Source organism: Artemia sp. Qi Xiang Cuo, chromosome 11, assembly GCF_049724085.1.
Source record: "Artemia sp. Qi Xiang Cuo chromosome 11, ASM4972408v1, whole genome shotgun sequence".
Classification (NCBI taxonomy): Eukaryota; Metazoa; Arthropoda; class Branchiopoda; order Anostraca; family Artemiidae; genus Artemia; species Artemia sp. Qi Xiang Cuo.
The window spans coordinates 60,051,464-60,064,155 of record NC_142804.1 but is presented as its reverse complement, the minus strand read 5'-3'; the positions used below and the strand labels follow the sequence as shown (position 1 = coordinate 60,064,155).

Sequence of the window (12,692 nt, the reverse complement as noted above, 5' to 3'; positions counted from 1 at the left end):
CATAACGTATAACCCTTACCCTGAAGACTGTGGGGGGAGTGCCCTGCTCAAATATATAATTTCCTGAACTTTAAATTGCGCGCAACAAAAAGGCTATCTCAAAATTTTGATTGTATGTGTTTGGGAAATGGTGGGCGTGGAAGGGGTGTTACTTGCCTTCCAATCATTTTTGACTATTAAAAAAGGTGCTAACCATTTCAATTTCCAATCGAATGAGCCATTTTTGAAGTTTCTACGACAACGTGTTCTATAAAAAGCTTATATGCCCCCAGGGCATAACTTATAACCCTTGCCCTGAGGGTTGCGGGGGGGGGGGGTTGTCATCCTTAAACACCTAATTTACAGAACTTTTAACTCCGTTGAACAAAATAGCTATCTTAAAATTTTGATTGGATGTGTTTGGGGAAAAGAAGGGCGTGAGAGGTAGGTTAGTTGTCCTCCAATCCCTTTCGACTATTAAAAAGGCCAATAGCCCTTTGAATTTCCAATCGAATGAACCTTTTTTGAAGTCTCTACGACAAAACTTTCTCAAAAAACCTTATATGCCCCCAGGGCATAACTTACAACCCTTGCCCTGAGGGCTGTTGGGGGAGTGTCCTCCTCAAAAACATCATTTCTATCTGGAAATCAACTACGTTGAGCAAAATGGCTATCTCAAAATTTTGATTGGATATGTTTCGGGAATGGTGGGCGTGAAAGGGGTGTTAGTAGCCTTCCAATTACTTTCGACTATTAAAAAGGGCACAGGCCACTCCAATTTCCTACGACAATGCGTTCTATAAACACCTTATATGCCCCCAGGGCATAAATTACAACCCTTGCCCTCAGAGCTGTTAGGGGGTTGTCATCCTCAAAGACCTAATTTACAGAACTTAAAACTACGTTGAATAAAATGGCTATCCCAAAATTTTCATTGGACGTGTTTGGGGGAATGATGGGCGTAGGGGGGGGGCTAGTTGCCCTCCAGTCACTTTCGACTATTAAAAAGGGCAGTAACTCTTTCAATTTCTAATCAAATGAATCCTTTTTGAAGTTTTTACGACAATGCCTTCTATAAAAACCTTATATGCCCCCAGGGCATAACTTATAACTTTTACCCTGAGGGCTTTAGGGGAGTGTCCTCCTCAAAAACATAATTTCTATCTACGCTGAACAAAATCAACTACGCCGAAACAAAAATCAACTACGCTGAACAAAATGGCTATCTCTAAATTTTGATTGGACGTGTTTGGGGAAATGGTGGGTGTGGAAGGGGTGCTAGTTGTCTTCCAATCACTTTTGACGATTAAAAAGGGCACAAGCCTCTCCAATTTCTAATTGAATGAGCCCTTTTCGAAGTTTCTACGACAACTTCTTCGATACGAAGTACCCTGCTCTAAAGTAAAAAAAATAATAATTAATACATTGCGCCAACATCGTTCTTATATGCCCCCAGGGCATAACTACCATTCTTTGCCCTGAGGATTATGCGAGAATGTCCTCCTCAAAAATATATTTTCTGTCTGGAAATCAACTACGCTGAACAAAATAGCTATGGCAAAATTTTGATTGGACGTGTTTGGGGGAATGAGGACGTAGGGGGGGGGCTAGGTGCCCTCCAATCACTTTCGACTATTAAAAAGGGCACTAGCCACTCCAATTTCCAATCGAATGAGCTCTTTTCGAAGTTTCTACGACAATTCCTTCGATACGAAGTGCCCGAGTATGGAAAAAAAAAGAAGATAATACATTGTGCCAACATCGTTTTTTATTTATGCAGCTCTATTGCGCTGCCTATGATTCTAAATTTATAAAGTTCATTAAGTTTAACGTTTGTCATCAAAAGCTAGAAAATTTGCCTGATTTTCGTAAAAGAGGAAACACCCCCAGAGTCAAGTGACCTTAACGAAAATCATACCACCAGATTCAGCATATCCGATAACTCTACTGTAGAGGTTTCAAGCTCTAATCTACAAAAAGGTGGAATTTTGTATTTTTTGGCGGAAGAAAGATCACGGATGCGTGTTTATTTTTTTTTCCAGGGGTGATCGTGCCGAACAAACGGTCCTAGAAGATCGGGAGATAGCTCATTTTGACGGAAACCAGAAGTTCCAAAGTGACCAAAAATATTGGTGGCACTTAGCCACCCTCCCCCGCCCTCCCCCCCCCCAGATAAATCCGATGAAAATTTTAAAATAGCCATTTAATTCAGCTTAGTCGAAAAGTCGACTAACTACACTTTTGGTTGACTTGATATGTCCCTCCAAAGTCTCTGGGGAAAGGGCCGTGAGTTACACAATTTGTCGATATTGCTCCCATGCATTATTAATAATTGGGAAACATACAGAAATTTTTCAACGGCAATTTTTCTGGTGATAGTGGCATTTTCCATCGTGAGACTTTTTCGTGGGGAGAAAAGTTTCAGGAAAAATTTTCAGTATAAATATTACACAGGGGGGGGGATGAGAGAACTTCCTGACATGATTTGAAAAACATTCAGAAATTAAATAAAAAACAAGTTTTTTCTACTGAAAGTAAGGACCAACGTTAAAACTTAAAACGAACAGAAATTATTCCATATATGAAAGGGGATACCCCCTTTTCAATACTTCGCTCTTTACTCCAAAGTTTGTTAGTACTTTTACAAAAGATTCTGATTCTAAATAAACGACCATTGTGTTTCAGGAATCAATCTTTAAAATTGGGACAAAATGTCAAACTTTAGCGTAAAGAGCCGGGTAGTGAGGAGGGGGAAGCCCCTTTCATGTACGGAATAATTTCTATTCATTTTAAGTTTTAACGTTGCTCCTAACTTTCAGTTTAATTTTTTTTTATTTAATCCCTATTAATAAGGTATTTTCCAAAATGGTTGGGGATTTTTTCAGCATCCCAGCTCAACAGATAAGTCTCAGAACTGAGATATAAGAGGTTAAAATTGAACACACGTTTCTGAGAGACAAACTGAAACATAAAAAGAAATGCTTTTCCATGATGGTCATTCAAAAAGCTTATGACAAGAGGTCTTTGGGCTTGGAAAACATTCTAGTCATTGCAGCATTCTTTTCAAGGCAGCAAAGCTAGCATTTACTTTAAATTATTAAAAAATTGTTTAGGCACATCAAAAATTAGGTGCAACCTTTTCTTCTGAGCTTGATAAAAAGGGTTTATTTTTCTTTAAGTTTGAAACAAACTTGTTCGGAAATTAACATAAATTTTGCAGCTAAAACCACACACAAGCGACTCTCATCTCTCGTTTTTTGCTCAGAAATCTCTGCCGTAAAAAAAGAAAACAAAAGAGAAAGGTTGCACGACAATTTATTAATCCCACAACTTGTACAATAAGTCTGCGTAATTTGATCCTCAAGCCAAAAAGCCGGCGGTAAATGAAGCACATATCGCCTTACCTCTCGGCCTCTCAAGGAGCAGAGCCACCATTCTTGACCTTCTAAGCCAGCTGGGTTCTGATCTACAACAACAAGAAGATCCCCCTTCCGGAAAGCTAGTTCGTCAGGAGAGTCAGCGACGTTGTCATATATTGCACGGGCATTTGTCGTCATTTCCTGCGAAGGAAAAAAGAATTAATTTGGGAAGGCAAAATCAGCAAGTATACTTAATTACTTTCTTAGACTTAGTTTCTCCCCCACTGGTCAATTGGTTTATAAGGCGTCAACGATGCTTTCCCATGATGGTCATTCAAGAAGCTTATGTCAAGAGGTCTTTGGGTTCGGAAAACGTTCTAGTCATTGCAGCATCCTTCTCAAGACAGCGTCCCGGTGTCACTTTCTGACGTGCACGCCTTTTAACATCACGGTAGGGGATGTATTACCAGACATCATGGAGGAGTTGGCCGTTGCCCATCTGGAGTGAAACAAGGCAGTTTAATCGTTGTCTTATAACGACCTGGCAGTGATCAAAATCAATCTTTTCAACATATCCCCCCTGGAGCGTTGCATTATCTCAGCTCAGTAACATATCCCCACCAGCGTTGCATTGTCTCAGCTCAGTAACGGCAACTTGTGGCTCACTCCACCATTGCTTCATGGTCTTGATCACAAGAGTTTAAAAAAAAAATGGGATTTTGTTCGTTTTACCGGGTTTTGTTCTAAAAAGCAGCTTTGCTGGGGGTAATACACGGGTAATACATAGGGTGGCTAGTGTCAGGAGACGGTAAAAAACAAGAATCTATCTACCTATCAAAGTAATAACAAGGTTTCAGAAAAATCAGACATTTTCTAGTCATAGCTGTAGAGTAGGCTCACAGATAGAAACAATGTTCAACTGAGGAGGAGGCAGAGTGTGGTGGTTACAGGTCCAGGTCCAGGTCCCTAAGTTATTATAATTTTTGATTTTTACTGCTTAAAATATCGTGTTTTTACAACTTCCCTCAAACTGTCACACAGCTAATCTGTTTTTCTCTGTTTTGACGAATGTGAGTGCCTCCCCCAAAACAATTTCCCGTGTGATGCCTAGTAAACATAGTATGAATAGAAAAAAAAAATTGCCTATCTCCAGACCCCTCTAAATCTTTATTATTACAAGCTTTGTCAATGAATCAAGAAATGATATGGCTGAGTTTCTTTATGTTCTCAGGCGTGTTACATTCAGCAGTAACAGTGACTAATCTAAATAGTGACTACACAGGACAGCCACACCTTTTTGTTCATTCAATTTTGCTTCATTTTTCTTTTTCTCCACTTCACCTTACAAATTAGAGGGTAATAAGATTATCACTATTGTACAATCATATAAGAGCTTCTTCCAAAGTCTGCAACTCCAGTATTTCAGTCTTCCACAGACAGGTGTTTCTTACATTACAATGGTTGCGAAACCCGAGATTCTTTTATTTGATTCTACCCCCTAGTCTCTTCTTAGCTTTTAGTTTGGAATTATATAAAGGGATTTACATGAAAACAAGAAATTCCTAATTCAGACTTAGCTGGTTCAACAACGAACCGTCACATCGATTTGTAAGGCCCACGGGCCCTATCTTTGACATCACTGGTTTAAGACAAATACAGTTTATTTACATAATACTTTTGAGACATGGATATTACGACTGAAACATCAACCAGACAGTGGCAACAATCGAAGAAGGAAATAGGGAGGCATTTCCCGTAGATGTTTTTGCCCCTAAAACACCTGTTTTGGGTATTTTTATTGCATCTACAGGGATTGAAATTTTCGGGATTTTCGTTGAAAAAATGTTCCTCTATTTTTTAATGTTAAACAGATTGTTTATATTTAAGTGTTTATGGACGACTTGCGTGGCAGCTCTAACACATTACTTTTGTATATGCATGTTTAATGTGGGAAATATTACTCAGAACACTTCATAACTTTGTTCCAAAAAAAACTTAGGAAATATTGGCTTCGAGGCAAGAAAAGACCTAAGACGTGCCCAGGGGGCAAAATAATATTCCATTGTGATGTCCTTAGTTCTTTAAAAATTCAACAGTTTTTGGAAAAAATGGGAAGAAAATAAGTTTTTCTTTAAAGCATCGTGGATCGTTTATATTCTAGATGTAAAATTTGTCTACATTCACAACTATTAATAATGAAAGTTATGCAATAAGTGATGACACTGACGAAAACAGAAACGGGTACTTGTGTATTTTATGGTACACACTAGAGAAGGGAAGTTAGGTCAATCCTAATGAAATATACAAAAATATGATGAAAATACAATACTTTAGTTAAAAAATAATGAAAACTACAACAAAGATTTATGGTAGGGGTTGCGCAAAGTACGCATTATATTATATACCTAACCTAACCTATCCCAACCGAAATACCATTTCTATGTATAAAAATTTAATGAAAACATACCTAAAACGTAGATTCCAAATGAGCCTAAGCTAATTTTCTTCAAATAATGACAGGTATAAACCGATTATTGTCTGATCTTTAGATCAGAATTCTCGAGTGTGTGTCATATAATACACAAGTACCAAGAAACATATAGAAATTTCCAATGAATTGTAACATCTCTAATTGCAGTATGTAGGAACTACAAACATATAGGAAGTTTCCAGTTACCTAGATGAGTTAAAAAGACAAAATGCATCTACTAGCCAAGGCCGTATCCAGGGGGGGGGGACCCGGTTTGAACCCCCCCCTCCCAAAATTTTTGACCGAGTCGAAAATAAGTCGAAAATTAGTAAAACCTAGGTAAAAATCAGTAAAATTAGTCGAAAACTGAGTCAAAATCAGTAACCCCCCCCCGAAAAAAAAATCCTGGATCCCCCCTTGCTACTAGCCTTTTCAAATTGATATTTGGTCGATTGGTCAGTTAAAACTAATCCACCAGTCATAATCAAGATAACATTCGTACGGACCTTAAGTACTTCAAGTGCTAAGGATAAAACAAAAAATCCCTCTCAACACATCATTCACGCCTAAAAACCATGATTTTGTAAGATTTTCTTATGATTGTTTCAAAATTATGAAGTTCTTAGGGCAGTGCCAAATTTTCATCAGTGTTGCCACGTTCAATTGTCAAAACAAACAAGCAAAACTAATAGTTAAACTTGAAAACGCTTTTCGTCAGTAAAAATTCAAACATTAACAATCAATAGATTCTAGAAGACAACTACACCTTCCTACATTATTCTGTACCATATGTTTTAGCCATTTTTAGCGGACATTCGTCCAAAGTTCCTTTTTTTATGTTTGGTGCCCACTAGAGCCACTACATACTTGAGCTGTCCTAGCCGAGTGGTTAGCGCGCTAGATTTGGAATCCCGGGTACAGGGTTTCGAGTCTTGATGTCACTGGTTACTTGGTTTGGAACGGTGTCAGTGGTGTGACTCTGTAAGCTCAGCCAGACTCGACCAGGCTCTAAACGGGTACCTGAAGAAAATTGGGGAAAAAACATGGGGAGTGTCGGTTGATTTGTCCCCAACCACGCATTACACTCCCGGTCAAACGCAGAAAATCAGGAGATCGGTACCTGCGCAACGCGGACCATTGGTCACCATGCGAAAAAGTTACGTAAGTTTTATTAACAACATCCTAACTGCATATGAAGGTCTGCTTCACTGAAAATTAAATTCCCAATATGTTAAAATTTTAAGGATATATAGGTTGTGAGACTTCCCACAACACCAATTCAAAAAATTAAATTTAGGTTTCACTGTCCTAGGTACTTTAAGATCTTAATAGGAAATTTTAAATGATTTTGAATATTAGTTTTCGGAGACCACACTGGGTTTCAACCCTTATTTGTTCCCAAAATATTTTGGTAACTGATTCTAAGTTTCTGTAAATTTGGCTTATATTTGTCTGGTAGATATGGGAATGTAACATTTTAACTGAATAGAGAAACAATTTAATTAATTCCTACTCCTCCCTACGTCTTTCAGAATTTATCTGAAGCCTCATAAAGAGGAAGCAGTTTATCTATTAGAATGTACTTTTTTAGTAATCTACCCTACCCTCACCTAAACAATGATTCATCCCCCCTCATTACAGCTGATACGCAATTACAGAACACCAAATGTAGCCAATTTTCATTACAAATAAAGCGAATCAACTTGGTTGAATCCAGTACTGCCACCATGTGACATTACAGCTTTTGCGACTGGGAAGCCTAAAATATAGTTATTGATACTTTTAAATCAATTAAATTCTCAGAATGTTCAATTGATTGCAAATTTGTCCTCTTCGGGGTAAAGTCGTCGTCTGGTGCCCTAAAATACCAAGAAAACAAGGCTTTCCCCTGGCCCACTCTGTATGGTCACTTTACTGAGAGCTTTGAATTCAAGTTTGAATGAACTCCCTCCCAATTATCTTGGACCTTCACTTTGATACAATCACCCCTGTGAAAAACAAAACCAATAAGCATGCATTGACGATGTTTCTTCTGAAAAAAGCGAAATTCGACATTTTGAAGATTGGAGCTTGAAACCTCTATGCTAGGGTTCTCTGATATTATGTATCTAATAAAGGGATTTTCAATAAGATCGCTTGCTTTTTTGGGGGTGTTTCCCCTTTTTCCAAAAATCAGGCAAATTTTGTCAGGTTTTTGGTTTTGAGTGGGTAACAATAAACTGAAAAAATTTTATATAATGTATTACAGGTAATTACTTGGTAAAAAAAAAAACTGTCTTCCTAATTTAGTAACTGAGATAAATGAGCACTTCTACAAGGTCTAGGACCTTACACATCCATCCAATCACCTAGGACAAAACAGTATACCCAACCCGATAATCCGAAAATCAAGTCTAACATAGAGCAAAATCAGCACTAATTAGTATAAGTCATTCTCCCAAAACCAAGCCATAGCACCTTAAGTCTACCAAATTTTAATATTCCCCAGGTAATCACCACATATCAGGGCTCCTCAGATGAAAACTGATTGCCTATATAGGTTTCGGCACTTAAATTTCATTACCCAGGCAAAATGAGCGCGCCATAACATAAAACCATATGGCATACCCCTATGTAGTGACACCTGTGGAATATCATAAACAAAACAATACCCAAAAATATAAAAATATACCCAAAAATTTTCCAGGCTTCCTTAACCATCATTCACGTAGCACTAAATCAAAGTAACAACATCCCAACTTTGAAAGAATATCCTTCAACCAGTTTACCTCCCCTAATTGCATAATCCTAACTGTCAGCCAAAAACTTTTCATTTTAGTTTTGGTCCAAGTCACTTTTTACTACATTTTTTTTATCACAAACTATTTGACAAGATTATATTATGACGAAATTTTTTTAACCTGTTGATTTTATTTAGTTGAATAGGACACTAAAAGGAAATAGGGTTAATTTGGCAGCTGGATGGTAAGTTTAAATTAAGTTTTTCTTTCGCTATTCAATTTTTTTAAATGGCTGAATATATAAGGGATTTAAGTTCGAGCGAGGAAGAATTATCCTGTTATGAAAGAAGTACATTTTACATGGCCGTTATAAAATGAAAACGTGGAATCTATGCAGGCAGGATGATTTTTGAGTATCTCTGCTCCTTCTGTAAACTATTCTAAGGCGTAGGAAATTGCATAAAGACAAGTCTGTTATAATATATCTGTTATAATCTACGGAAGCAATAAATCTTTCTATAATTTGGTTTGAGTTTAATTTTCTTTTAAGATTAAATGCATAATAATTAAATATATTATTGATTAAATAAAGTAACCCCTTTGGCAGGAATCCTTGTCGTTTAAAATTTACCGTTTTCTGCTTCATTTTGCATGGATTTTAATTGCTCTTTTTATTTGAGAGTTTCTTCCTAAAAGTATTTAAAAATAAACTTATTTCTACGAAAAAATTTCTTGAAATATATTCCCCAACCAACCCTGATATTTGGGCGTTTGCCTCCCCCCCTGGAAAATTTTCTGCCGGCCTGACTAACAGTAGTTGGTTCTGACTGAAATATTTGAATGGATTATGCATTAAATTTAATCTGATCAAAAATGAGCGTTTTACTGAAAACACAAAATCGACAAAACAAAACAACGATTAGGAGCAGAAATTCATTAGCCTGCAGGAAAAAAAAGACTAATTTATAAGGCTCCCAATAGTCTTCTACCGGCCATGAAATCAGTAAATTATAATATACAGTTTTAATTCTCTTTTCTTATATACAGTTTAATTTTAGTTTTTTGAAATTCTACAAATTTAGGATTCATTTTATTTATACCAATAGTTCAGATTAACTGTGAAGCAATCATTTTTGTTCAAGTCTCATCTTTGCTTTTTACTTCCATCAAAAGACTTAATTTGACCTAAAGAAGTCAATCCATGCCCATAATACAAATGCTGCAGGTGTTTCTTTGCAATAGGACTAATTAATTTAAGTTACTTACTTACAGTTAGTTTCGCTTATTAGACAGGTTTTTAGACGTTGCCACTTCAGAGAAGTATATTTATTGTGGGAAAAAAGAATGGATTCATTTGGTAAACAAAGAAGAAAAAGAAAACTATCGACTCCGCCCAAAAAAGCAAATAAACTTTTTAGTGATTAGATAAGAAACTAATTTCGAAAGACAACTTTTTATATTTGTTCAAAGTAAACAAAGATTTGGTCATCTTTCTGGAAGACAGCTGGGTAAATTTTCCGATTAATTCACTTATGAGACAGCTAAGAAATAGATATACTCGTTGAATCAGGATTTCGTCCTGATCCCAAATACAAAATTCATTTGTGTTGAAAATGAACTTCGCCCCTCCCCCCTTAACATGCAAATATATACCCTGAATTGTTTATAAGCCCGGAATTCTTTTTTCAAGTCAATAGAAGAAAACAGTGACTTACAGAAAATTTAGTGATTATGTACAGCTCAGCATATATTTTTTCACATGGGGGGGGGGGGATTTGGTAAACCATTTCCGACGCAACTGAATGTTATATTTGGATTCAGGATAAATTCTGATTCTAAAAGTATTTTGTCTGGCTTAGCTATCTCATTAGTAAGTTAATCGGACAAATATACCCCGACAGTTGCTTGCTGTGAAGGGGAATTAAGCTCTTTGACAATAGATTAATTAAAAGAAAAAAAGTTTTTCCGAAAGAAGTAAAGAGCGAAGTTGAAACTTAAAACGAGCAAAAATTATTACTTCAAAGTCTATCTAAAATATATCAATAAAATTAATGCAAATATATCAACTGGTGATATTTACCTATGTTTGGAACATTACAGAAAACTAGCGCATTGCCGAAAACACAAAAGACAAGTATAAGAAACAAGAATATTTATTTACGAGTCAGAAGTAACAGCAAAGTTACGTAACAGCAAAGTTTCAAAGCCTCAGAACAGCAAACTAATCTATAACGCTTTTCATAGTCATACAGGAGCTGTGGTATCAATAACTTTCAATTAAAACTATCTTAAAAAATTAGGCAGAAAAATAATAAGTTTAAAGTCATTACACAGCATATAAAATAATGGATTGATTTATCTGGTAACATCTTAGTCTCACCTAGTATTACCGAAAATGAAGAACATATCAACCGTAATATGAACTCTGGAAATCCGGTTATTTCTCTCTATAAAACGAAGAATTTAAATTTTGATATTAAATTCTAAAGCGAGTCTGAAGTGACAATCCGAACTTGTCTACAAATAATTATGAAATGTCCTTTTCAGATCCAAAACGACAGTTTCATTTCTGCTCATTGTGCACAAATGTTGCCAAATTAAACGAAAAAAAATAAATAAATAAAGCAACAATCTTAAAATGCTTTGCTTTTATACTTTTAAAAGTGTTCTTAAAAGGTTTACTTTTACCGTACCATAACTCCTATATTATTTTGTGGTTTCAGTAAACCTCTAGTTTTCTGTAATGTTATAAACATAGGTAAATATCACCAGTTGATTTATTTGCATTAGTTTTAGTGATATATTTGACATAGGCCGTGAAGTAATAATTTTTGTTCGTTTTAAATTTCAACTTCGCTCTTTACTTTTCTCGGATAACTTTTAATTTAGAAACAACACAGCTGAGTGACACCTTATTCATACGGAATAATTTCAGTTCATTCTAAGTTTTAATAATTTTCCTTAGTTTTAGTTGAAAACTTTTTTATATCCAATTTCTAATCACCTTCAATCTAGGGAGATAAGACATCTCAACCATTATTAAGGAGTAGAACTAAGAAGCCGTACAAGAATTGAACAAAAAAACAAGTTTACAGTGAAAAAAACATCATAACATAATGTCGTTTCTTTTTGTAATAAAAAAAATAAAATAAAAAAAAGAAGAAATGGGTCTTAAATCCTTTGTTAAATAAAAAAAAATAAATTTAGTAGCACTTAAGAAAGTATATCCAGGCGAGTAGCAACGACACAAAAGGTTGACTGAGCGGACAGGTTTATCGAAATACTTGCGGAAAATTTTGCTAGCTCTACAGCAAAGTATAAACACATACATGTTTATGTTTTGTTATGTCATGTTTATGTTACCGTTGTATGTGTTTATACTTTGCTCTACAGAAATGTGCCTTTACGCTTAGGATTTATTTGATCAGTCCCTAAATAAAAAGCCACTCACTACTCAGAAATGAATGTAAATTTAATAAAAAGATCATTTCTTATGTAGGTATGATGTGTGGTATTATAAACTAAGTTTGTTTTTATTTCAAAATTATCGGAAGAATCACCTGAACTCTCCTAGAGATCTATTTCTATTTGTCTTTCTTCCTCTTTGGATGCACAATCTTACGTATGGAGAGAATATTACAGTGGAATTGTCAAGTAAATAATTTAAATAAGAAAGTATAACAACGAATACACCTTCTTTTAATATACAACTTCGATTGGTTCCAGAACCACATGCCTACACTTCTCGAACTACTGAGTGGTAGGAGGTTGGAGTCAGGGGCTTAATTTGCTATGGGGCAGAGGTGACAGGTTCCTCTCCCAGACCTCAGTTTTCCTCCAGACCCCAGTTTCTTCCTCCGCCCCTCCCAGCTTAAATTTAGTTTCTCCAAAAATATTGTCAAAACTAAGATAAGCCTGCCTAATTCAAGCATCTACTGAAACAGGTCGTTTTTCATTAGCACATCTTTACCCTTTTTATTGCCATACGGCTCGTTTTTCAGTTTTCTCTGTCATTTTCCGTTGATGTGTGAAAATTGCCTCCAACGTTGACCCCATCCCCACAGGATTTGGACAAAATTACGCCACTCATTGGGGTATAGATTTAGTGGTCTACTCAGAATGTCGTTGCAAACCATGGACTGGATGACCTCTATTCCCTTTTGA

At 36.0% G+C, this 12,692-nt stretch overlaps 1 protein-coding gene across 4 annotated transcripts in view; it reads right to left on the bottom strand.

Moving 5' to 3' along the window:
* The window catches only part of p130CAS (Serine_rich_CAS and FAT-like_CAS_C domain-containing protein p130CAS), a 198,331-nt gene that overhangs the window by 118,727 nt on the left and 66,912 nt on the right, over window positions 1-12,692 (bottom strand). For 3 of the 4 annotated variants that reach the window (XM_089096927.1, XM_089096925.1, XM_089096924.1), the window contains exon 2: window positions 3,384-3,539. In XM_089096927.1, the coding sequence (XP_088953053.1) occupies window positions 3,384-3,536 (153 nt within the window). In that variant the 5' untranslated portion in view covers window positions 3,537-3,539. Of the gene's footprint in view, window positions 1-3,383; window positions 3,540-8,479; window positions 8,600-12,692 lie in introns of those variants that run through there. The other variant, XM_089096926.1, reaches the window with a different exon arrangement.